The 27881-nt window shown below is 41.8% G+C and overlaps 1 protein-coding gene across 2 annotated transcripts in view; it reads right to left on the reverse strand.

The window, feature by feature from the left end:
- Positions 1-27881, reverse strand: part of RYBP (RING1 and YY1 binding protein) — a 41944-nt gene that overhangs the window by 4930 nt on the left and 9133 nt on the right. For both annotated transcript variants that reach the window (XM_064433075.1, XM_064433074.1), the window contains 2 exons: positions 3182-3358; positions 2969-3067 (listed from right to left, as the gene is read on the reverse strand). In XM_064433075.1, coding sequence (XP_064289145.1) covers positions 2969-3067; positions 3182-3358 — 276 coding nt within the window. The remainder of the gene's footprint in view (positions 1-2968; positions 3068-3181; positions 3359-27881) is intronic.

Below are 27881 nucleotides of genomic sequence, written 5' to 3' on the forward strand. Positions count from 1 at the left end.
AGTCAGCTGCAGAGACTGCTGTAATTTACAGCTTTTGCTCCTAATTAAGGGTCAGACTTAAGCAGCAGAATATTCCCAATAGGGAAATTAAAAAGGAGAGTCTTTATACATCAGTGAAAAGTAGCTTGCTGAGAGCTGCCTTATTGAGAGGGATGGAGGGTAGGTTAATTTACTTTGGGATCAAGCTTCAGCTTTTAAACCACTCTGCCTTTTCTCCTCCTCACTTGCAGCACACAAGGCTAGTGCAGTAAAACAGAAAAAGAGGGAATTAAGCTCATTTTCTACCCGCCAGGAATACTCAATGGCTTGCAGTGGTAAGTTAACAAGGAGAAAGTCCTTAAGCAGCAGTTATCCAAGTGGCATTCCAAAATCAGTACAGAAAAATGCACTGAGGACAGATGCACATCTTCCAAAATAGAACAATTGTATTTCTGCAAACTTCCTCACCAAAAATAAAGTTACCGCACCAAAAATAGTACTTTCTTATCTAACCTAGGAGGCTGCTGCAATTTTTAACAAGTTCCACAGGAAGAGCATTTTTAATAGACAGAAAATACAAACAAAACCCCAAAACACTGCTGCACTGGGCTAACACTCAGTAAAACTCCTACTTGCAGCAGCCCCTTTGCTCTGGGACCGGCCTTTCCCAGCCCGGAGCCGCGCTCTGGATTCCCAGGCAGGGAGATGTGCACAGACACACTCACAGGAGCTGCCAAGCTGCACGGGCAGCCACAGGGAGATGAAATGATGCCACCTCGTTTGTGGCTTACAAGAAAGGCCAGCTGGCTCAGCAGGTTTGGAGGTTTCCGCCGGCGCTGCGGCACCGTCCCGGCAGATCCCCGCACGGCCGCCGCTGTTCCCGGAAGCGCAGCACCAGGACGTGTTTTCCTCCCCGAGCCCCGAGTTCCTCTAGGAAACCCAGTCCTTCCTGTCATTTGCCTGGGTCATTTGTTTCCTCTTGTAGTCTCAAACAGCCAAAATGCTGGCCCAGATACCGGAACAGAGCCCGCTGCCTCCGCCTTCCTACAGGGTTGGATGTGAACTCTGGGTATTGCTCGTTAAAAGGTAGCTCTGAGAGGTGTAATTAGCTTAAAAAAAAAAAGAAAAAATGGAGCTGCCCATGCATCTTTAAATGCCACGACAAAGTAACGTGGAAGGGCTGTGGGAAGCAGGGCTGAGGTACAGGATTTCCCCACAGTCCCACTCACAAACATTCACATTACCACTTTTAGAACTGAGCCTCCCAACCATTTCTCTGGGAGGTTTTCAGGGTTTCCCCTGTAGAAAGAGTTGATTAAGCACAGATGGTAACCACCAATCTCTTCAGCACATGCATACAATTTTTGCTTCTTATAGAAGAAAGGGATTGGCCCACTCATGTTATTTTGCAAAATTAAACACCCTGATGCTTCAGGTTTATAGCAAAAGGGTTTTATGGCCAAATAAGTGAAGTGTTTCAAAACATTCAATCTGAAAGCACACAGGAAGGCATGGTATAAACCAAGACATATTGTCAGAAACAGGCATGGCATCCAAGAGATTTATACAGGATTTCTTAAAAATCCAGAGAGCCCTAAAAGACAATTTACAAAAAAACCCAGAAAAACTGTTAAGCAATCTGGGCATGAAAAAAACTTATCATTCTGTAAAAATCAGAAATAGACTCTTGACAGCACTCCTGAGAACAGTGAATAGCAAGAAAAGTTCCACTAAATAAAACACTTAAAAAGACAGTTCAAGTAGTAAAGGAGATGAGGTATCCTTTAAAAATACCCAGCTAGACCTGGTACTATTAAGGCTTAATTAGGCCTGGCAAAAGCTTGCCACAAAACACGGACTAAAAGACTTTGCAGTAGACAGAGTGACTCCTTTAATGAGTAAAAACAATTATTTGATGTAATCTCTCAATTTAATATTATGTCATTAGTCAAGTACATCAAGTCTCCTGCATTCTAAGTCTCAAAATAAGTACCATTTAAAGAAGAACAGGACAAGAAAAGAGTCACTGCAATAAAGCTGCCTCTCTGTAATCAAATCAGGAATGGACACTTCTCTCTTTGGGGGCTGAGGAAGAGTTAACAGCTCTGCAAACAGCTCAGTCTTGTAGCACAGCAGATTTCACACTGTCCTCACTACATTCCAGTGGGTAACTGTGCAAAGGATATTCCCTCTTTTTAAAGATTTTCATGCTATTATTTAAAAACTTCCAATACAAGAGTTTTCTGTAGTCACACCTTGCCAACTTGAATGCCAACAGCAGTGCAAACCACATTTCCCACGTGCTTTACTAGTGTTTGCAGCTAATACTGCCTCAGTTCATGTGACTTCACTATAAAACACCTATTACAGCACATTTTAAAGAGATATTCTGCAATTCTTATACAGCCCACACAGGCAAAGCACCCAGTTCAGTTCTGCCTCTTGTAGCTCTCAAGTTCAATAATACAAAAACTGTTCTGTGATGCTGAAATTTGATTTAAAAAAATGGAAGAACAGTATAGGCAAGACTAGGAATAAAGACTCCATACGCTCATTTCAAACTTAGACAAGTATCAAACCAGCCATTTGTGCTTTTTGTTGGTAGCAAGATCCCAGCAAATCTGTTCATGTATACTTAGTTCCTGTATACTTGGAAAATTATCTTGACAATTTCAGTGACCGAATTACAGATAAGGAAGTAAAAAAGTAACCTTTGTTACTGCTATCGAGAGATGATAAGAATTTGATACGATTGCTGGTTAATGTTTTTCCCCCACTGTGTCTACAGTCAAAAGCATTACTACCCAACTGACAATACAACTATTTTAGCAGAGAAATGAAAACAGAATGGACAACATAATTAATATTTCCAAAGCCTGAATCTGTCCTCATTAGCAGAGTGCTCAAGTGCTCGTACATCAAAAAAAGAAGTGTTTGCTTTTTAACACAGTTCTCAGACACCACAGGCTCAACTTTAGTCTAGAGTTACCTTGAAGTGTGATTTGAGTCGCTGGTCTTTGTTGTAGTATTCCCAGACTGTATGCTGTTTGCTTCACTAGGAGGATCTTTCACAATATCCGACTTTGGTCTGTGAGAATTGGAGGGAAGAGGGAGATTACAATGTTGGTTTAACTGCACAATTAACCAATGCACAGTGCCACTGAAATCACATCACATTTAATACTGCATCCTTCAAACTTACTTAGTCTTCTTGTTAGTGTTCTTCTTTGTAACACTTGGACTAATTTCCTTCTCTTTGTCAGGTTTTTCTTTGTCTTGTTTTTCCACTTTCTCCTTCTTCTCCTTCTTAGGTGGTGGTGGGGTTGCATATTGCTGGGCAACTTGTTGTGCCACCAACTGAGAGTTTATTCTAGGTTTTCTATAATGACAATGAAAAGAAAGATCTACAGTCAGTCTTGCACAGTAAAAATAACTACACTGAGAGCAGTATGAAGATTTACTTCAGCAACCAGGGAAGAACACTCCACTTAAAGAACCAAATGGATGTCCTTATTTGACGTGAAGTACTACTGCTGTTACCAAACAAGACAGAAACGTTAAAAGAAAGAAATACTCTGCACTGCTGTTTCATCAGGTTTTAGCATCCAACATTAAGTATAATGCTCCCTTTCTTCATCTGTGTCATGAAATCACAGCTGATTTTGGGGGGACAGTAGTAAAAAATAAGCTTTCAAGAAGCTGCCAGCCATACACTGTGGCTACGCTTTAAGAAAAGGAACAGAATGTGACAAAAAAAAATGTTTCTTGATAAACATCAGCCTCTTTCATATCCTTCAGTTTAATTTCTTAAATAAGCTTCTGGGCCAGCAGCAGCAAACCTTGCACAAATAACAAAGAACAAGAGAAGGTAACTGAGATGACTTTGTCCCCAGGGCCAGGCTGGCAGGGGCACAGGAGACAAGTGGGCATTCACAGTGGCACTGGGAACAGCCGTGCCAGCCCCCGACACACTGTCCTCACACCATTGTCCCCAGCCCCCAGTGAGCTCAGACAGAAAACACAAGCAAGCTGCCTTTCAAAGGCTGCTTCCACTGCAAATTATGGCTTACACAGAGAGGAGCTTTGCATGTAGCCAATATCTTGGTTATTGATCCTCTCATATCCCACAGGAATTGGTACCTTTGTGTCTCCCGCATTCCTCATCCAAACTCTACTGTTCTCTCTGTCAACTCAAAAACTTCCCCCCCCGGCATATCACAAAGCAATTTATACTCTGAATACTTCAGCTATTCATGATGAATTCGATTCCTTCAACACTCCAGAAAGATCTGTACTCCCTGTGACCACACAGCTCGTGGGAGAGGAACAAAACCAGGTAATCAACTCCCTTAGTCGTCCATAATAAACCAAATACTAATTGCAACAGTTGCCCAGGCTTGTCCAGAGCTGTTAAATTGTTCATAAATACAATTCAAATTTTGCACATAGCTCAGACTACAACAGATTGTCAGTGAAAGCTGCAGCCAGGTGCCATCAGTTCTACAGCTGATGAAGCCCAGGGGTTTGTGCTGCACAGCTCTGGACCTGCACCCAGCTTTTACTACAAACATCTAGAGAGGTTTCAAGCACCTAGTGGTGTGATGGGTTGAAAAAGTCTAAACATTAATTGCTCACACAACATTTGCATTGAGAAATTATACACACAAGGGAACACCCAGAAAACTTCTACTCCCTGTCATGGGAAAATCCAAGTATCTGCTAAGCCTCTCTACTGGTTTCCTGTATAATGGTACCAAGATGTTTTTACTAAAGCCAGCTATATCCAAGAATTTTATTTCTCTACCACAGATTATTATGAAGGTTTTGCAACAAGTTGAAATCAAGCCCCTGACCCATCTCAACACCTCTGGCAACTGGAATTTTCACCCAACATAGACACTGTAACTCAGTTGATGCTACAATCTGCATACACAAAGTGAGTGAGTGAACAAAGATCTGGCCTTCAGCCTTAAATAACTGTGATACTGAAACATTTGCACATCAGATCAAGCAGTTACCTGTTCCACAGAACAGTGAAGATACTTAGCACCCTTGAACTCCAGTATACAGAAATTTCTGTCTGTATGACTGAGAAGAAACACGTAAAAAGAAGTGGTTTGGTTACATGGAAAAGATTTTCAGATTGATGCAACCACACTAAAAGCTGACAACAGTAACTTGTGTCAAGCAACCTGCTCACCGCCTACTAAAAAAAAAGATAAAATGTCAAGAAATCTTCAAAGAGAGGGCAGATACCATCTCCCTGCATGATTATACATGATTAACTCACTGCTTGAAGCTTCCACTTCTGCCCAGACTTAGTTATTTGCTGTTTACACAACCAGCTAAGTCAGAAACCTGAGCCATTCATGGGAAATCCCAATTCATGAATCTGAGAGGTTTTCCCACTTTACACAACTCTGACGTGATCCTTGTGATGTGATTTCCAAGCCTTGGGCCCAACCTGTGCAGCTGCCCTTCCTGTTGCAGGAGTGCTGCACTGCTTGAACAGAGATACAAATTTTAAAATGAAAAGTAAAATAAAACCTAAACTTGCATAAATGTGTCCCACTGTATTTCCCTAGAGAAGGCCGGAATGGCAGAAGGACCAGCCTTAAAGCACTCCTGGGGAGACACTGCCTGTGCTCTTCTTCTCCTATTCTGTATCTGTGACAGCACACTGCATTTTTAAAGTTTGATCATTTTCTGGCCAGTCACTGACCTAACCAGCACAGCTTCTCCATAATCCATATTTATATATTCCCTCTTACCCACCAGGATGGTTTGCTGGTGAGGGCAAAGCCAAAGCTGGAAGGGAAGAGAGCAGGAAGCAGCCAGGGATCTGTGGGAAGAAAAACCAGCCCTGCCCATGGGTTTGTTCCTGCCATGAGGGAGGGAGCACAAAGCTGCTGAGACTTTGGTCAACACTGAGCATCTTTCAAGGTCTGCTGCACTACTAGAACAGATTTTTTTTTTTTTAAATCATGCAAATAACCCAACAACTTCCCAGTTCCTAATCTGAGTGTTTCGCCCATGCCAGCAGCAAGCTTAGGAAAAGGGTAAAACCCAGGTAATTTAAGTAACTGGCATAGTAATAGTAATAATAATAGGAGTAATAAAATCCTTCAAGTGAGGCCCACACTGCCACTACAGCCAGGACACACTGGTTAAAAGCCCTTTACTAAAAAGCCAAGCAAAGCAAGTCGAGCAGCACATTTTTAACCACAGCAAACTATAACCATAGGAACCACAATTGAGTAAAGCAGCTGCAACATCCAAAACTTGCTCCAAGTTTCCCTGCCTACCAAAAATGATTTATTTGGCCACCTCCAAAGTGAATGCTTCAACCCAAATACACCACTATTATATTAAAGTAGTTATCACTTAAGCAGAACAATCTGAACAGGAAGTTGCAACTACTTCTAAATTTTATTTTTAAGAATAAACAGCTACAGAAACAAGCATTAACCATTTTTTATCCCAAAATCTTCTCATCAATTTACTTTCTGCAACTTTCAAGTATTCAGATACACAGAGAATACATCTGAGTGACAAAAATCAAACCCTAGCTCAGCTTCTTCAGGCTTTCTAACCAGCACTCATGCTTAGGGAATAGCTATGGTGTAAACTCCTTGAAGGTTCTCACAACTCACAGCTAAAAAGCCTCAACTTCCCAAAAATTATCTGAAGAGATGCAATACTTAGTGTTGGACTTGGTTCTTGAATTTTCAGTGCAAGTATCTGAAATAGGTGTGCTCTTTTCTACCTGAACTTCTTTATGACAGTAAAGTTATGCTTTGCTTGGGTAATTTTCCCCTGATTTAGGTGACAGCCTGAGTAAAGATGCAACACTGATCTGACTAATAAATGCACATCATTTTTCTTTTTACAACATGAAGATGATTGTCTTCTCCTCCTCTAAAAATAAGAGCAATTAAATGAAAATAAACTGTGCTTTCAAAGTTATGTACAGACAAATTGTTTCACATTAACTGTAGTTTTCATCCCAGGAGCAGAGATCTGCACAAGAAGTCATGACCTCTGCAGCAAGAACTCTGCTGCATGAAAAAGCTGAAATATATTTGTCTGCTCTAAGAATTGCTGTGGCACCTGGTCTCTTCACCATCAACTCCCGTAAATGATGCACACAAATAATCTTTACTACCTTTTAGTAACAGACTTCACAGAAACACTGTGCCTGCAAATACAAACTATATGCAAATATACATATATATACACACACACACACACACTATATGCAAATATTGTACCCTCAGATTGCCATGTGAAGTGACACTGGGATGTTTCAGTCATGGGAAGTGGAATAAATGCATGACGTTTCTGAAGGGCTCACTACTTACACTGCTGTGCTCTTTTAAAAAATTAAAAATTAAACAGCAAAGGGTAACTTTAAGGTTCTGGCAAGTAGTGTTTCACTATTGCACTTCCTTCTGTATCTCAAAATTTCCCTTTAAAGCATGCTTCAGAACCAAATCCAAGAGCATGGACACCAAGGAATTCTGCTGCTCCACTCACAGCCCCTGCAAGCAGGCTCAGGAGTGCAGCAGCACAAATCACCGCACATCCAACACGGGAGTTACTCTGACCTGGATTTCAACAGGGATACAGCAGGATAAGCTGCACCTCATTTTTCTTGTGACTAAGTTCTGTATCTGTTTGGGATTTCTCTGGCCCCACTGCCTTGAGAAAAGGGAAGGTACCTGTCTCCTGCAGACACCAGGGAACAGGACTGGGCTTTATCCCTGCAGCACCACAGACCTGGAGGGACCCAGCAATCCCCAGCAACATGGATCTCATTACAACTGCTCTGAGTTCCCTACAACTATGTTATCAGAAGAATGAAAGTGGCATCGAGTGGGATTTCAGAGTCAAAAGCCTCATGTAAAGTGAAGTAGGGAGGATTTGGATAATTTCATGCTGTTCTGGCTTTGATGCACACGGTGATAGCAGCCGACCTCTGCGCGGCTCCGCGGTGCTCTGAGAAAATGTTTCATGCACTGTGCAGTGTGAAGTACATGATTATTTTAATAACCCCAGTCACACATGAATATATCTTTGCTCAAAGAAAAACAAGAAAACAAGACTAAAAGTATTTACAGTGTTTATAAAACAGTTAGTGCCAAAACACTTATACAACAAGCATCCTTCTGAGCATGAAGCAGGATTAGAAACTAACCCATAAGCACAAACTAAATTAACATCTCCTCAAAAGAATTTTACAACCAGAAGAACCAAAGAGAGAAATTAAGCTGTAAACATGATGGGGTGAGCCCCCATTCCTACATGAATATTTTCCAGCTCATTTGTGATGACCACAGGGTCCTTTTTAGCAACAAGAACAAGGATGAACGGACACATTGTCCTTAGAGTAGAACTGCAAAGCAGCATGGAAGCTGTATACATTTATCTCCAGTTCTCCACGTGATCCAGGAAACAAAGCAACAATAACAACAGTAGACTAGAAGGACAAACTGCAAGAAATATGTGCCTGAGCAATGTTTTGGTGGAAGAAAAGATTTTTCCTTTAACACTGATGTGCTAGCACTGTGTTTTTATTTAGAAGACAGACATTTAAAAATACAGAAGTCCATCTAAGGAACACCCACTTGAGGGCTCCAGGTGTTGGGCACAGCAACAAGTTTGAAAGATTCCAAGTGTAAGTTTTTGAATATTTTAGAAAACATAAAAGAAAACAACAGCTTCACACAAAGAGAGCGACTATTTGTCACAAAATAAACTAAGTACATTTGAAAGTGCACAGCCACCTCCAAAAACTGTTCAACTGTTCAGTCCTCCTTGACCATCCAGCCCCTGTGTTCCACCTCCTTGAAGAGTCAAGAACAGGCAACAGAGATAAAGAAGCCTCAGCTTTGCTGATAACTGTTCCTGGCCATGACTACAAACCTGGAGCTGTTCACATTTCAGAGGAGTGTTTTAAACTTTTTGCTTCTCCACCAGAAGATTTTAGACTTCAGATCACTTCTCGCATTGAACAATCTTCCCCAGCCCCCGTGCCATCCCATACTTATGTTTGTAAACTTTTAAAAGTTCACAATTATTTGCAGTACTTAGTATTTACTGGGCTCACACAAAGCTGCCAATTCTTTGCCTTTTTGGATGAAAACCTGCTTTTCTTCTGTTTTCCCCCATTTTCTTTTGAATCAAATAAGAATGAGAACGTTATTAAATGAAATGAAAGCTGTCACTGGCATATACAGAACAGGACAGGCATTTCTAGCTGCTGGGAATTGTCTGGTCAGTGCCACCAGAGGAGAGTTGAGACTGAATGATGCCTGTAAAAAAAATACTCCATTCTTGCTTATTACAGGAGCCTCAGCATTACTTTTAAAAAAATATTTGGGCATGTTTACAAATCAAAGTGTATAAATAAAAGAGGTTTATTCCCAGAGTTGTCACTGCACATATTCTGCAGCTCATGTTTCTGAATTTTTTTTAGTGAAAACATGCAAAAACAGTTCTAAGAGAGTCCCGGAACTGCTCTATAAACTATTCCACTATGACTGCTCAACAGCACAGTGCAATAGGTTTTTCAGTTCTTTTTTAATATACATTGTTCCATATAACTCCATTACAAAAATCTGAAGTCAGGGCCTTAAGATGTTTTTGGAAGCAATTGGACCAGATTTTGCCACCCCAAAATGAAGCAGCCACAGAACTCCTCAAAACACCCATTCTAATACACTACAGAACTAGAAACTGCAAACTAAATGCAAACATGAAAGTAAATCTGGACCATTCACCTCCTAACAAATTAAGAAACATCTTATATGGTGCTTCTTGCACAGCTGGACTTAGGACCTGGTGGGCAGCCAGCAAGAAAGGAGCCCTGAGCCAGAAAACAGGGCTATTTGGGATTTTGTTGGAAAATTTTCAGCAGAGAAGCATCATTGTTTGCATTTTTGCAAGCATTTGGCCTCTCTTTTGGTTTGTTTTGGGGTTTTTTCCCACTGGGAAATTGATAAATCACAGAGTGGGTTTTCTGGTTAAATAAACCTGGGTGACCACAAACCTGGGTCTGTTCTACCAAATCCCATGGGCTTTGCTCCTTGTCCATGCCTATCACACAGTGCTATAAAATCATTCAAAAAGATATCTAACATTGTATGGTGCATGTGCTTTGGACCACAGGTTTATCCTGAGGAGGGTTAACCTGTGTTAAATCCTCTGTGGAGGAGGATACTGAGCAGTTTCCAGACAGCAGCAAACACCTTCTGTACACTCTGGAGGACAGAGAGCCAAAAGCAAGAGTTAAACAGAAGCTGTTCTTCAGGCTTCTTTGCTACCAGAGTGAGGATTGAAAATAGCAGTGATGATGAGTAACAACGCTGAGTATCAGTTATTGGAACAGAGCCTGACGTTTACTTAAGCGCTAATACCGTGAAATTTAACTTACTGTGTCTGCAGGAGGCAAAACAAAAGGCACGCTGGAGTCCTGGAAGAAAGGCTGCTGTTCCTCCTTTCAGAGGAAAAGCCTGCCTGGAAGCACAGTCGGTGCTGGCAGCCTCACCTGCCTGCTCACCTGTAGCACCCATCTAAGCAGATCATTTAATATCTAATCTGTACTAATGAGTGCTAGTGAAAGCCCCGGGGCTGCCCAGCAGAGGCTCATCCCACAGCTGCTGTCTGTGACTGGTCCAAATCCCTGGAAAACACTTCCTTGGATGCCCCCAGCCAGTCCCAGCTCATCCCTGGAGCTTCAGCCCCACAGCTCCCTGTCAGTGGGCAGTGCAGGAGCCCTGGGTGTGTAGAAATAAATAAATATATTCACACACCACACCCAGCACAGTGCTGAAGAGCTGTGTATTCTAACTGAGGATTGTTCTGTGCTCATCTGCTGGAATTAACTTCCAATAGGAAAATGTTTTAAGGAATAGAGTGGGGAAATGTGTGAAATAGCTTTTCCTGCTTTCATTTAAAAAGCAACATTTCCTTAAATAAGGGGTTCAACACCCTTAATTAAACAAGCATAAAATTAGTAAAGAATTGGCACAACACCAAATTTACCATGTTTTAAGACCATTTTTGTCTCGTTTGATGGGGAAGCAGAACTGTCCAAGTGATCACAACTTCATTATGCTTACAAATACTATAAAATTACTACTTCTGCTTCATGCCTATATACAAAATATTCCCTCCCTGGGAGTGTTCAAGATCAAGCTGGACCAGGCTTTAAGCAACCTGGCCTAGTGAAAGGTGTCCCTGCCCATGGCAGGGGGGTTGAACAAGATGACCTTTAAGATATCTTGCCACCCAAACCATTCCAGGATTCTGTGACTCTGTAAGACTTAAGTACATAGCCAGAAATACAGTTTTTCAGATGATTTCTTGCTCCATTATTTTACTTTAAAAAAAGTTTCTATTAAGATTTTTTAATGGTCCGTTTAAAAAAAAAATCATAAATTAAGAAAATACAGCACAATACATCTCCTCTGCTTAAAACAAAACTCACAATATGTAATAGATTAAAACGGCATCAACTCCCAATTGCAACATCACCCTAAATTCCAGCTGAATAAGAACAACTTTACAACTCCCCTTCTTGCCCTCTACCACCAGCAGTGGCTTGGTCCAGGCCTATGCACTCCAGAAAGAGCATTGCTTCCTATTAATTTATTGCATTTACAGGGAAGAAGTTCTACAGCAACAGCAAAATTGTGTGAACATACACAAAAACCACAACTGAAATGAGATGCAACTGGAAATGTAAAGATCATCCTGAGTCCAAACCTGAAAAGACGGCCTTGAGTTTCCAAAATCATTCCACTTAGCTATGCCAATTTCCTTGGTCACCAATAATTTTAGTTCTATCTTGCAAGTGCTGCACAAGCTTAATTTCTGGAAACTTACTGCAACTGCCCTGCTTGTGCTATTGACCCATCACAGATCCACTTGGAGCTTCAGTTTAATCCATCACTGAAAATTCCAATCGCTACTTCGCACTCCCAAAGAGGAGAATTTATCATGCAGCTGCTTCTGGTGTTTTCATCTACGGCCATACCTGACTGCAAAATACCAAATGTTCCATGATTTACAGGGACTTACAAAGTTGTTATGGAAAATCACTGATCTCAGCACAAAATTTACTTGCCTACAAGCACCAGCATGATGATAAAACTAAGGCCATTTTACTTGCTTGACAAAAATAAGCTGTTCTCACTAGCAAAAATTCAAAAACACTTCATAAAGCTGGAAGCAAGCAAGAGGTGTATAATAAAATACATGGATTTACAACAAAAACAGTTACTTAAAATACTTCTCATTTAACTGTTTATTAAGTTATGTGTAATCCTGAGAAAACCACACTGGCTCAAAACTTCCTGGTGAGTAACAAAGTACTACACTTGGACAGCATGAATGGATAAATGAATCTGATAAAAATTTAACATGTAGATTCTCCAAACTGCTCGTAGTTTTGTACAATAAATTCAAATAACAAAAATATTAGGAAAATAATACTTTTTAGCACTAAAGCTAGAAACCAGGAATACCAGGCTTGGTGTTATAAAAGTACCTTATCACTGGAGCCAATATATGTATTTCTGTTTCAGACATTGAAATCCTGACCAATAATAGAAATTGTCATATATAATCCAGCTTGACATGTTCCATCTGTGAGCATCTGCCTCCAGGTTTTGGGATACTCGGGTCTCACACTTCAAAATCACACCAGGAGAGAGACCAAACTTGGAAAACAAGGAACAAAAAGGAGAGATGCAAAGAAAATATGCTCCCTACAAAAAAAAAAGATATGTCAGTAAAATTCTCAAGCTGATCCCCTATCACCAGTCCAGAATTTAGAGAATAGTGCTTAAATGCACATAATATTTACTGTGTGAAAAATGCAAATCACGTGACTACCCAGCCAGTGGATAGAGAGGCTTTTCTTAAAAACAGTGAAAGAATTTCTACTAAGCAACTCTTGCAAAGTGCCCTCAAAATACGTGGGCTGGTTTATCAGAGCAAAATTCTGCTACACTTGCATGACACTGGAATACTGTACACTTAAAAATTAAGACTTCCCTAACATTTACCAACCAGAATAAGTCCAGATAGAAGCAAAATGACAAACTATCATTTCTACCACATATTCTGAATAAACTTAGTAGGCCCTAAATCTCCAGGGATGCCACTAAAAGAAAAAAGCACCAACTGAGCAAGGCAGTAATTTTAATTCAGCTACATCACACACTGCAGGCTTTACCTAAATGAGCAAAACTTGAGCTTTTCCAGCAAGCCAAACCTCCTTTTTATTAAAAGAACATCAATGATAGGATTTCCTTTCGTATGAAAGCAGCATTTCAAGAGCCCTTGAACAGCCAGGAATGCAGCTTCATGACAAAGCCCCAGCCTGCAGCAGCCGTGCACTTTGAGGGAGGCATCAGAGCTGCTCCAAGGTGGAGCAGACACTGCCAGGAAGCAGCACAGGGTCCCACTGGTACCAGTGAGTGGTACCCCACACATCCCTTCACACCTCTGTCCCAGCACCATCAGCAATGAAAAGGTCACTGCCAGTGGTTTAGAGAAAGCCCCACTGCTCAATAACCCAGCTTGCTTTTCTAAACACGCCAAGAAATAAAAGCTGCTCTGAAGGACGGGGCAGGCAGACATGCGTTTTCAAAAGGCCACCATGTGCTCAGAGGAGCTCTTTTTCTCCATTGTGTTCTCTGAACACAATGTGATAAGTGAACACAGATGTACCAGTGACATTTGGGGGTGTCCAGCTCCAGCAATCCTGCACACGCTGCCGCTGCCCGGGAAAGCCGCAGGGAAAATCAGGCTGCCGTCGATAGCTGCTGTGCAGGCACCGTGGGAACACCACAGCCCCAGAGCACTGAAACTTTTGCTTTCAGAATTATTACTCCTGGGCGTGAGGAACTGACCCAGATGGTTTCAAAATTTGCCAGGAAACAATATTACAATACTCAGTTTGAAAGCTCTTCCTCCCACTAGGCAAGAAAGCCTTAGAAGAAGCTAAGTAAACTTTGGTTCCCACTTGGAGTACCAGTGTGAGTTACCTGTATGTGCCAGCATGATGCAGGACAGAGCAACACAGCTACCTTTGTAAATAAAACTAGCAGAGAGTGCTCTCCTACACAACAAAAAGCCAGGAATAACTAATTACAACAACAGAAACATTTCCGAGCTCTCCGTGAGCCAACTTCTGATCTGCGGATAACAATGATAACTACTTGTCCAGACAAACTATAATTTTTCAAGAAAGTTCTCACATAAGAGAATCTTGAGCCTAAATGCTGATTTTGTTGTCCTACCACTGTTTTCATCCTGATGACTCCTACTTTGCAGCTCTGCATATACTCACGTGGCTTGTGTTTATTTGTATGTACCTGAACACACCCAACCAAAATCCTGAACTGCCATCAGTCTGGTACAAGTCCCAAGGAGGGAAAGCAGGCAAATTCAGTGAAGAGCTCTTTTCCCCCCACCTCTTAATTCTTCAAACAACTCTGGTGTTCCACCCTGGAGAAGTGGTTAGTCTCACTGAAAACTACCGGTTACACTGTGATCCTGCGCCAGCGGCAAATCACTCCAACTGCCCTGGCACCATCATTTAAAGTCATTTTCCATTTAAAGACTCTCACATCAGCGCCAGCACAGCCTTTCATTACCCATCCCACTTAATACCCACAATCTCTCCACAGCTCACTCGCTGGGTCTCCACTGACCAGGCAGCACACAGAGACTGATGTGTGGATTATTGGGATTCCTAATGCTTCTCTCCCCGCTGGCCGAGCACGGAGCTCTTGGCAGCCTGCCTGACCCGCAACACGTGTGGGTTTGTCAGCCTAATGCACTCTGTCATCTGCACAGGCTCGGGGCGAAGCAGGCCCCGCGGCTCCCAACACTTCCAGCTACTTCACTTCCCAGCCCTGGTGGAAAAGGAGGTACAGAAGTGAGCGTCTGGGTGTTTGCCACCGTTTGATTTCCGAGAGGCAAATACGTGAGGTAAGAACAGCAGCATCCAGCACAATCCTTTAGCCTCATGTTGACTCTCCAGCCTTTGGTTTCCTCGTACAAAACATCCGTCCTTGCTTGACTGTTGTCTTGCAATGACTCAAAATCTGCACATCAAGAATATAGATCTGAGTAATTTCTTTTTATATAACCTACCTTCTGTTAAACTAAATAATGACAGTGAAAATTCAAAGACACTGACTCAAAAATGATTTGTGACCAAGTCAGTTGCCACTAATTAAGTTTAAGGACTTGTTAAACTGTCCCTATGCCTGCCAATTAGTCAGAACATAAAGAAATGAGGCTTGGGCATTTTTCTGTATAAAAGATATACTGAGGTATTTTTAGGTGTGAGACAATGCATCAGCCCTGTAAATCCCACTGTAAATTCTGACAGGATGAATATACAACAGGAAATACCATGCAACGTGCAAATAGCAAATAAATGCAAATTTACCATCATGTGTAACTAAGAAGTGTAACGAAAAGTGAAACTGGTTTGTAGATGAATGAAATACAGAAGCCGTCAGAGATCTTACTTGGAAACTGAAGTAAAGAATATTCAGAATACAGCTGAAATTTCACTTCCTCTGTACAACAAAAGAGAACAGAAAGCTCAAGAACAGCACATGGCATATCCTCTACAATCTCCTCAGACAACACACACTGCCCTGACACACCAAGACTTTCTACTTTATATCTGATGTCATGTTACAGAGATTTTGTGAATTATATGAGCAGGGAAAGATAAAACTACCAACTATGTAACTAAATACAGGGATTTTTAGACAACATATTACAACTCTTTTTGGTGCTAATAAGCACATATGAGTTGTTTTAGACTAGCAAACACGGTAACAAAAAACTTGTTTCATTAACAAAACAACTTTGTTACCATGTTTGCTAATCTAAAATAGTTGACACTACTCAGCTACATTGGGTTGGGTTCTGGTTCAAGTGAATCATCCAGCTCCCAGCATCACAGTACCCAGGCACCTCAACCTCAGGTGTACCCACTAAGATACCCCTTGGTTAGGGTTTATTTCCATTTAACTACAGGGGAAGGTTGTTTGAGCTCTGGGACTACACCCCACTGGTGATACACATCTACCAGATTAGAGAAATTACTCGCTTCTGGAGATTTACAAGAATGACTCAGTGGGATTCTACTATGTTATGCTGCTTCTTCCTCTAATTTCTTACTGGATTTGTGCAGCTAAATGCTTATCACTAGAATTTCCAAGTTAAAGCAAGCTAAAAACAGAACCTTGTTTTTACTCGAACGCATTGCGGAAAACAGAGTTGAGCAACCACTTCCTAAGGAGCTCCTACCCGCACTCTGCACCAAAACTGGGGAGTAAAAGAGCACAAGCTATGGGGTTAGCATAACTCTGTGAGCAATTACACACATATGAACCATCTAGAGGAAAAACAAGAAAATATTTTTCATCACCATCTCCTTTCATAATGCCTGGAGTCACTTGGAGCAGCAGCAAGTGCCAGGATTCAAACCAAACAAACCTCCCCATCTGTCTGCACTGCCTACATGAGACAGCCCTGCCTGTTGCTGCCATTCCTGCTTCCCAAACCCACCTATTCCCCCTTGATGAACCCACAAAGCCACAGGGGTTGGCACAAGCGCAGTGGCAGCTTTGTCGTTCATGGTAAACAGTGAGGAAGGTTCTGAGTACTGAAGCCCCAGAATGAGTATTTACAGCCTGACCTGCAATCTAAAACGTCTAATAACATCTTTAAAAGCTGAGTAGCGAATTGGCAAAACATGCAGGCTTAAGCTGACTGCTTGAAATTGATCACTTCTACTAAAAACACTGGGGTATGTGCGGCAGGAAAGGTTGAATCAACCCCTTCATCTGCAGTAACACAAATTTTTGCTTTTCCACTAAGTTTCCTCAGAAGAAATTGCAAGCAATCAAACACCACAGAAAAACACATGGAAAATATCATTATGGCACAAAAACAAAAGCAGAAGAGCTTTTATGTGCCTCCTTTTAACAAAAGAAAGTCCACTTAACTGACTTGAGCCCACGCCCCGAGGCAGGGGCTTGGTTTGGTTTTGTTTCTGTTTATTTCACCGTTTCCCTGTTTATTCAGCTTCTTCCCTCTCCCGGTGGCAGCCAGGGCAGCAGGGGCAGGAAGCTGCATCCAAAAGCAACAAGCAGCCCTTGATCCTGACAGCCACTCCATGCTGCTCTTTGAACCACAGATAGCCAGTGTCCTTGTGAAACTGGAAAAAGCTTCAAGTCTCCTCGAAAGGAAAAGGCAGCAAATCGCCCCAGAGCTTCCTTGAAAAGAATTCCTATGTTTGACTCCAAGTGTCACATGAAGCTCAAAGAAGGTGGTGGAGGTGAAGAGGGAAAAGCCAACAAGTTACACAGTCAAAGCTTGATGTAGCTTAAATGCCGCTCACACGGTGGTTAAAAAACTACCAGTGTGAGTTGGAAGAGAATCCTTTGCTCCTTCCCTGGAGGCTGCAGACATTTCCCAGAGATGCTGGTAGATACCAAACGCTTGGGAAGCATCCAGCTTCCCTGCTCACAGACAAATGCACTTCGGTGGTGTTTCAGACAATGTATCCTACAATGAAGTTTAACCTCAGTGACACCAATCCCACCAGGTTGAAGCAAACTTCTTTGCCTTACACAGGCAGTGGGCTGACTGAGGGATCAGGGCTGAAGGAAGCATAACATGAACCTTTTAAATATATATTTTTAGCAGAAAACCTGGATACTAAACATCATTTGCTCATTTTGACATCTGCAGCAGTGCTCTTCTTTGCTCTACTTCCTTTGGGAATGGGGTGCTTGCATTAAGGTATAAATCTGGGGCCCTCATTCTCCTAATCTCAGGTACATCCAGCCTGCAAAAATGCAGTGTGCTTTTCCATCACTGTTCTGCCCCAACAGTCGCCTTTTCTTTACAGTAGGAGCTGAAACACAAGTTTCACCCAAGCAGAGAGACTCCCACCAAAGTACCTGGTAAAAGAAATCTCCAATAAAAGGTTTTTCTTAGGAAAGTGGATTTTTAACCTAAACAGATATCTCAAAGGCTACCATCTCAATGACTGACATAAAATACCTGATAAGCTTATAAAAGAACCTTGAATGATAGTCTAAAGAAGCTGACCTGTTAATGGGCAGCATCTACAATGCCCACTGCAAAACCAGGACACAAAGCCTTTGACAAGCTATTTCTTCACGGATTAAAAAACAAAATCCACCACAACAGCCTCACACTCAGCTTCTTTTATAACACAGGTTCTAGCAACAAAATCATCTTCTGTATTTCTTTTTTCATATCAGCAAGAACATCATATATTCCCCTTTGTCCACTCACAGGAGAGTATCACTACCCTAACACAGGGTCTAAGTTTTCTGTCAGAATTGTACAGGCCACAGAGCTCTCTGTGCAGATAAATGCTATGTTAACCCTGTATGCACATACCCTCCACACCACACACAGGTGACAAACCTGCCCGGGCTCCAAGTGATCAGAAACCTCTTGGATCCTGCAATACTTTATAACAAGCATTTTACAGAAAGCAGCAGCAGCAGTAGTACTAAAGTTGTGATGATCTGCTGGTTTAAGCTCAATAATATCTACAGTAAGATACACACTTAGTCTAAATCTATCCCAAGAAGTTGAAAAATAAGCCCTCAGACTGGCATGCCTTCTTTCAAAGGAACCACAAAAAACTGGAAAAATTCTAAATATTTCATTCATTATTGCAATCACAGCATCTCTCAAATTCTTTCAACCTAGGTAAGACATTCTTCTATCAGCTGGACTGATTTTTGTACTGATCTGAACTTCCCCTTTTTCACACCTGGTAGGAACAGCTCACCCACTACGCAGATCCTGGCAGGCAAGGTTCATCCAGATGCCTCAGGACAGAGAAGGGAGAAGACTGGAAGGCAAACACTCTTGGAAAAGCAGGAGTGAAAGAGGCTGTGAATAAGTAATACCTGCCTACCCACTGAAGCACACTAATTATAGAGAATAATTGAACAACTGCTTTCCTTACTCAGGGAGGTGCAGACAAGAGGCACGGGCCTTCTCATACCTCAGATGGGAGTTTAAAGTGCTCTCAGCTGGCAGCAATGCATAGAAAAAAGTCACCGGCTGTGACAATTAACAGCTTCATTTTAAGTCTCTTTTGTTCAAGTAACTCTTCCACTCAGACATATTACATGAAACAACCCTTCCTCAACTAAACAGATTTATTCAAAGCACACAGCTACAACCTGAATGTAAAACCCATAAGGTCCTTGATGTTGGGAAGCAGCCACACTGTGTTTTAATGCTGTGGAGTTAAAGGTGTAAAGTGGACCAGGGGTCCGGTGGCCTCCTACAACCCCAGCAATATCTCACTGTATCAATTCATTCTATTTAAAACCAGCTTCTCAGGGAAACTCAAAAACAAAGCCATGCACCAGCCTGCAGAGGAAAGAGAGAGATGTCTACAAAATGAGTTGCTTCAGGACACGCAGAGACATGTGAAAAATGACCTAGAACTTAGGGTAAGCAGCAAATCCTTAAATGAGATGTAAAGTAAGGTATGGATAGATTTCACTTAAGTAGTTTTTTACTAGCAACATTCCAGGAAAAATGTATTTTAATTAACAGACCTATGGTGATTTTATCCAGTCTGTCCACTCAGTGTTCCGTGGAACTGAATGCATGGTGAGAACTGAATCTCTTTGTGGGAACAGGTGTGAGCATTGCTGGAGCTCTGTGCAGTTCTGCATTACCTCTGTTCCAAACACAACACAACCTTCATTAAAATCTCTCTTTATTAAAACATCTCAGTTGTGAGATTTTTGTGCCACGTGCTGCCTGAATTTGCAAAAAAAAAAACCACCTTTTTTTCTATAATACACTTTACACAGAGGCTAAAAAGAAACTGCTTGCATAACAAGTCTTATGCAATTTCCCAAATAAATTTCTACCTTTCTAGGGGGGAAGATTATGATGACTTGAAGATTTTCAAGGCTGCAGATGAGGCTTCAGAAGCTGAGAGTCCTCATGGCATTCAAAATCTTACTGATAATTACTGCCACCACATCAGCACCCAAAGATCCCATCAGGAATAGTCATCCACTGTGTAATAACAAAAGACAACCTGACAAAATACACAATTTACCACCAGAGTATAGTCTCTCAAGAAGACTGTGACACCAGCTAAAGAAAAACAAAATCAAAAAAAAGATCAATAAAACACAGCTTTAAGTTTATGAACCATCTTCAGCCTGGAGTACTTTGCCAGAACAAATTCAGTAGTGAGTGGCTCATGTGGAAAGCCTAGACTAAGAAAAAAGCCCACTAAAATACCATGCAACTGAATGATCAACATGAAGATGTTTAAAAAACAAACAGCCTTCACTGTGTAAACAAGCAGGTATTTTAAGTCACAAACAATCCAAGTAACTCAGAGAACAAAAACAGAAGTAAAGAATGAAGCCCAAGCAGCAGCACAGAGAAAAATAAGAGAGCAAGGGACTTGTCTAACAGACAAATTTTGACAAATATTTTCACAGGTCTGAAAAGAATTTTTCTTCCCCTTAACTTTTTTTGTTGTTTTTGTGACTTGGCCTTTTCTCTGCACTGGTGTTTCTCTGGTCTCCACTCAGCCCCAGTGCACAGGGCTGGCAGTGGCTGTGGAACAGCAACCAAGCCCTGCTCCAGCTGACATTCCTCCAAGCAGGAATCTCAAATCCCCACCCAGGGCACAACTGCAGCCTTGGAGCTGCACTGGGAATATGCTGGAAGTGTCAGTGATCCAGAAAGGAAAAGAAGCCTTAAATTCATTTTCACTGAAAATTGCAGAGGTCCACTGCAAGTTTGAGATCTTGGAGGCCCAGGGGGTTTTCAGCAACAGCTTCAGCTGGGTATCAGGAGCAGAAGAGGGACATCAACCCTGGCAGAGGCAGCATCCATCCACCAGAAACTACAGACATTAAATGACACTTTCACAACTGAGCTAATCAGCCTCATTCCAAACAGAAGCTGCATTTATCATCTCAGAACAGCAGGCTTTTTTCTTAATTATCCAAGGTCAGTGGCAGTGAATATTGAGCAAACTGACTTGGGGAAGCAATGTAGATAGAAACCAGGAGGGCAGGCAACCTTACATTTCATTAGCAGTAGCATCCCATTTTAAAATAAAGTACTTTTTTTAGAGATGAGAATTACTTTCTAATTAATCACCAATCACATTTGGTAAGGTACCTTGTTAGAAACAGAAATACTAAGTTCTGCACCAGAAAAATTCTCCCTTTTTCACACAATCACGTAGGTTGGAATAGACCTTTAAGATAGAGCCCACCCCTGCAGTGCCAGGTCCACCTCTAAACCATGTCTCCAAACACCACACCTACACATCAGAAGAGAAAAAAACATTTTAGACATTGGAGTGCAAAGGTTTAAGATAACTGAAGTATTCAGCAGTCAGCTAAAGGAAGAAAATTACATTAATTTTTTATCAATTCACCCAGAATTAGAGCAACACCTCAGAATTTTGATAACCATCTCTGTGCATAAGCTATTCACAGACTTTAATATAAAGAACTTAAAAGCATTACACCTCCAATCCAATTCCTACATGACAGGAGGTCTGAGGTGCACAGACTCACCTGCTGCCTTGCTGAAATACACAGCTTTGCCTGACAGGTTCGAGCTTGTCACAAAGCAGAAATTACTCTGGAAGGCTCAATAGCCATTTCAGCTCCCCTAAAAACACAAGTGGTTAAGGGCTGACAGGTACTGCATAGCACAAAGGTATTGCATAATTGCCCCGAAATGTCTAGTCAAAAACTCCACAACAGAAATGTGCATTATTCTCAGCAGCTGGGGAGTTTTTCATGTGGCATCCATAATTACACAGCAGCCAAAGATTTCTGCAAGCACAGAAGCAAAGAATAGTTCCAACAAGTGTAACATGAGCACTGTTCTTGAGTTGACCAGGGCCTGATGAGAAGGACATCAGAGAAGAGGAAGGGAAGGGGAAAGGTGCAGAAAGATGTCTCCACAAGTCTCGTGAGGAACTGACACATCAGCAACAAACCTGCCCTGACCATTATGGTCCTGGGACAAAAAGCACCACCCCTGAAATGCACAGTGGTCCTCAGGCAATGCAGGGACTGCACAGGGCTGTGTTTCTTTCCAAGTTACATGCTGGCTTCCTAAGCTGGTTGGGTACATTATATAACTATTAATTACACCGCTGTTCGGCATGCTTTTAACTGCAATGATTCAAACTGCTTCCAGGAGCTCACTAATCCAAAGTACAATCCTCTTGACAGCAACTGACAGATTCAGAATATTCAGTTCTAGCTGAAAGGAAGACAAATCAAACCCCTCATCTGTCTGCTGCAAAAAGAGCCAATATTCCTGCTGACCAGACTCACAGCTCCATCAGGGGCTGGGACACGCTGTGCACAGGACAGCTCTGGGCAGCAGCAGGAGCCAAGCTCTGCTAACACAGCAAAGGAAGGCTTCTTCCCAATGGCCACCTTCAATTTATAGGGAAAACACAAAATTGGCTCTGGTTTGCATTTCCCCAGAGGCGCTGAAAGGTTTCAGCCATCAGCTCCTGGATCCAGCAGAACCCTCTGGAATTGCCCTTCCCCACTCTGCCAGGCAGGACCTTCCCTGCAAGCTCCAACACAATTCTACATGCATTATTTATCCCTCCTGCTAAGTCATGCAGTGGGATAATTACTTAACTATTGTAATGATATTTTGCAATGGCTGTACTCTGTTATACTGATTTTTGTGAGCTTGTTTTTGCTGCATGTTTTGAGAAAACAGCATATTTTCCTGGAGTATAAAAAAGCCCAAGTTTCATTCATTTCAAGCCTAAGAGCTGGATGTCAAAAGTGAATTTTTAGAGTTATCAAGGTATTCTTAATTAAAACAATGTTAGTATATTATTTGATTTCTGCTGTATCTGCTAACAACCACAGAAGACATGTTTATTCATTAATCTAATGAAATTTGAAAATAGTTATTAACAATTTGTACATGTTAATGACAAAGTTTTTCCTTCTAATAGAATAATGTTTTCCTTTTAAAACTCTTCAAGACTTCAGTTAGCATAATTACCAAACATCTGAAAGCTGAGAGACTGGCAACATTTTTATTAACAAACTTAAACTCAAGTCAAGACACATTTGCATGTCTTGCTTACCACCACATTAAACTTCACTGGGATAAATACTCATCTTCAGACTCAGAGAACTGTGACCATAAAACACTGTTTAGAATCAGTTTTTTCTATACACTTAACATGATGTAAGCTACACAGCAGAGCAATTAAACAATTATTTATGTCTCTCTAGCCCCAGGATGCTCTTCAGGCTATGCATGATTCAAGGTGTACTCGCAGCAGTTAACAGCATTTCAAAAAATTCAACAGTCCCAGTAGTTCAGAACTGGTCGGAAAACTTTTTCTGCCTGGAGCCAGCAATTCTTCCAGGAGGAGCTTCACTTTAAAAGCTGTTAACAATAATACCCTGAACTGGCACAAGCAGGGAAAGCAGCAAGTCACGATAATCAACCTGTGTTACCTACTAATAATCTGCTGGCTATACAAGCAAAGACATGGATACAACTCCAGGGAGAGGGAATGTAATCTTTTTGATACAAGTGAGCACATGGATGAGGCTCATTGAAAATTGTAGCTCTGCAAAATTTGGTGAATCTCTTAGGTTTTTCTGGGTATTTTGTTACATTCTGCTTGAAAACAAGAAAATGTTTGGTCACAGAGGTGCTCTCTTAAAAAAAAAAAAAAAAAACAAACCCAAAAACAAACAGAAAAGAACCAGATCCAGAATTGCAGCAGTCTCAGGCTCTGTTCAGACTTTAGAGACTCCAGGAAGACCAAGAGCAACGAGTAGGCTGAGGAGTCCCCTGCTTACATGGACACAGAAAATGCTATTTCCTGAAGTCTTTGTTTAGGGCTTTATTCAACACATTTCTCAAATCTTTTTTATCTATTAAAAACATCTACTTGAACAAACAGTCTTGGGGAAAAAAAGCAAGATCACAAAAGACAACCATGTTAAGTTTCATGTCAACTTATTCCCTTTTTTCTCAGTGCCTCAATCCCAGAGGCCTGATCCAGCCCTTGCAGCTGACAGCAAAGTGCTGCACTGACTTCTGCAGCCTCTGGACATGACTCAAAAAAATCAATGCAAGGAGCAAAAGGTCACATTCTCCCCAAGCATCAGCTACCTGTTGAACCAAGACAGACTTGCAGATGCCAGCACACTCGGAAATGAAGCGACCAACTGTTATTAAACTCTTTTCTAAGCACAATGTCTGTATTCCCACACCCGTGACTAAATAAACCTGCTCTTCACACTACACCTTTGTGGGGAAAAAAAAATAAACCACTCATGCTTGTGACAGCTTTTATAAACAAGTAAGTGCAGTACACAGCTGTACAACTTCAGAGTTTTGAATTCAGAGTGCCAGTGGGAAAGTTAGTCTGGCTTAAAACTCAAAAAATTGGCAAGACAGGAAAACCAGAGAGATGGAAATAAAACCAAACTACTGCTCAGTGCTATCCTTCACTGTCCCTGCACATTAGGGAAAAGCCTGAGAACTATAACAGGTACATTATTACAGATCTTTTCCCATTACTTGTTTGACATGCTGGGCCACTGGCAGCCTGCTTCTTGCAGGCACAAGAAGTGAGATTGTCCTCAGGTTTTACATCTTTGTAAGTGCACAGGCTGAACATGAAGGTGTGAGCTCCCATGCACTCACAGAGCAGGTATGCAGCACACAGGCATGATGATATTCTACCCATGTTCTGCTTGTCATTGATTTTTTTCTATCAATTTGTTAACTTGTAATTGGAAAAAAATTCATCCCCTTCATACAGACAGAACAGCTTTTCCTCACCAGAAAGTTTCACTGTTGCTTTTTTGAATGCTGATTCAGGTGTCTCAGCCCAGCAGAGTAAATTCCTGGCGTGCACTTGTACGTTCCCAGCTGATGGAAGCCAGGAACCTCAAGGAACCCTTCAGAGGTCTACAGTTCTGAATGCAAATGTGTGGCCCCAGCTGGCAGAGGTGCTGCCAAACTGTCACTGCTAATAAGTCATCTAATGAAGCTCAACATTTCAGTTTGAGCTCTGCTATTCCAGCCCGTCCCTGTGGGCAGCCCCACAGTCCCATGGATGCTAACAAAGCATGGCTCGGATGCATCAGATCATCTTGACCTCAGAAGTTAAGCAACTTACAACTAACTTGACTCACATCCGGCATTAAGTACTCCTAATTAATGACTCTTAATTGCTGCCAGAGCCCTGTATTCCCACACCCATGACAAAGCATGCTCTGCTAACCCATATGTAAAACTGCACAACTCTGACAGCCTCATGCCTTTAGTGCTACACAGCTGAGCCATTCCTCTTCAGGAGCAAAGACATCACTGTACACGGGAGAAAAGAAGTGTACAAAAAGTACCCACCACACCATTCCAGCAGCTCAACATCAGTTGCTTCCTGGCTGCCCCTGCTCTTTTTTTTAACCATTATCTATACAGTTCAAAGAAGATAAACACTGTTTGTTAAGTCTGACTTCACATACAGTTTTTGAAAATACACTTCAAAACTGAAAGTGATTCCCAAAAATGAACTTTAACTCCTACAATCTGTATGTGGACTTCATAGTGCATTTACTTTACAGATAGGTAAACGTATGCAGGTGAGTTACCTAAATGTCCAGATTCACACCAAGTTAAAGCTTTTTTTCCCCCAAAAAAGTAATGTCCAAGCTGCCAGGCCCCTGCTCACAGTGCTGGAGCACACAGAAACCCGAACCAGAACATCCATTGGGAACAACCCTGTCCTCCCAACATTTCCAGCTTCCGTGTGTGCCCTGCTGGAACTGACCCTCTCTGGACACAGACTCTGCTTACACAAGGTTTGCAGCCCTGTATCCCATAACAGCAGCACTCCTGCCCACTTTGAGGGAAGTCCATACTGCTGCTGATGGGATCACTGCAGTGGCTCCCAAGAGCAGCCACGGAGGAACAGCAGTTTGCAGGTTAACTCACCCTCCCTGGGCAAAGGTGGGTGACTGAACCCAGCTCAGTGCAGCTGGCACACAGCAGCACAGCCCCAGCTGTCCCTGGACGAGCCACCCTCCCTCACTGCCTGGTGCTCTGCCTTCTGCTCTGACAGAAACCCAGCGCCACCAGACTCTGCTGCAGTAACTTCTGCCACCCAAGGGCTTCCCTTTCAACACCTCTCCTCCAATTAAGACCCACTGCCCTTCAAATCAGCCAGCTGCCTGTCTCTTCTCCACCAGTCAAGCTACTTGTGTGTAAAACCAGTAAGACACACACGATTCCCCCAGAATAATTCACCATTTTTACGTGATGCAGGTTTACAAATTGCCAAGACTATGCTGAATCACAAACATTTCCTAAAGCTTATTAATTATTTCTGTTAAATTGATCCACACCCATAGATAACAAATGAAAAGGGTTTTATTTCTCCTCAAGGCACCTGTAATAACGGAGCAATGGCAGCAAACAGGCACCACCAGCTCCCTGGCCCTATTAGCATTACAGAGGAAAGCCTCCCCTTCTGCTGCTAATGATGTGCTCTACCCTGTATCCCCAGGAGACAAATGACTGCACTGGCTGATTGACTCCATCACAGGGCCATCATCCATCAATGTATTGCCTCTCTTATTGAAATCTCATCTCAGGAAGAGAAAGTGCTCTGTGCCACTTCCGAAAAAAACAGTGAAAGCACTTTCAGAATAAGAGCTCCAAGATATGTAATGAGAGCCAAATATTTCAGCAGACACACACATTTTCAGCAACCTGAACACATCAGCATGCTTTGTCCACCCAGGACAAGTAAGATTTATGTCGTCCTGCTAAACTAGATCTTCTTTCTTTTTAATTAAACAAAGGAATGAAACACGTATCATAGACATAAATTTCTTGATCAAATTGTAACACAGACAGTGAATATAATCATACAGATTAAAAATGGCATCCCGAGGATATTTAGCTAGCTGACTTGCTAAAGGGTGAATTCCAGCCTCTCTTACACAGGCTGAAATCACATTAACATCATACAAGCTCCACTGTCACCTGCAAACAGAAGTGAAAAAAATATAAATCCTTCTGTGTATTTATTTACTACATAGATAACAAAAAAAAAAGGCAGCAATTCTAGTTCATTAATAAATACCTCTCTAATTTATAAAACACTGCACATATGGGACTGGGGTGCAGGGAGTAACCCACACTCTCCACTCTTTGGGGGCAGTTTTCTGATCAACTTTACACCACTGAAGCCTCCAAATCCCAGCAGTTCTGTATCCTCTGTCCACCTCCCCAAATCGACCACGTGAAGCTGCACATGAATTACCCAGACACAGTTCCACATGCACAGAAATAATTTAGTTCAGATAAAATATTTTAGATTGTGATCAGTCTCACTTCTGTCTACTCAAAAATATAAATCTGAAGAAGACAGCTTTATCTCAGGAAAGATATTTCATCTCACTTAGCACCTCTGCATGTTACAAACAATTCATTATAACTCTGAAATCCCCATAAACAATCTGCTCGAGAAAACATGTCTAAACATTTATTCCTTGTTTAGCCCTAAATAAAATCCAAAACTGACTTGTTTTGCTTCCATTTTATTTACAGACAACCAATCTGGTAAGATCCTAAAATGAAAGTTTTTGGAACTTCTGAACAGAGAAGGACCTGGGTTTGAAGGGATTCTAAAGATCACCTTGTTCCAGCCACTGTGCCATGGGCAGGGACACCTTCCACTATCCCAGGGTGCTCCAAGCCCCATCCAGCCTGGTCTGGAACAGTTCCAGGGA

This window comes from Passer domesticus, chromosome 9 (genome assembly GCF_036417665.1).
Source record: "Passer domesticus isolate bPasDom1 chromosome 9, bPasDom1.hap1, whole genome shotgun sequence".
Taxonomy (NCBI): Eukaryota; Metazoa; Chordata; class Aves; order Passeriformes; family Passeridae; genus Passer; species Passer domesticus.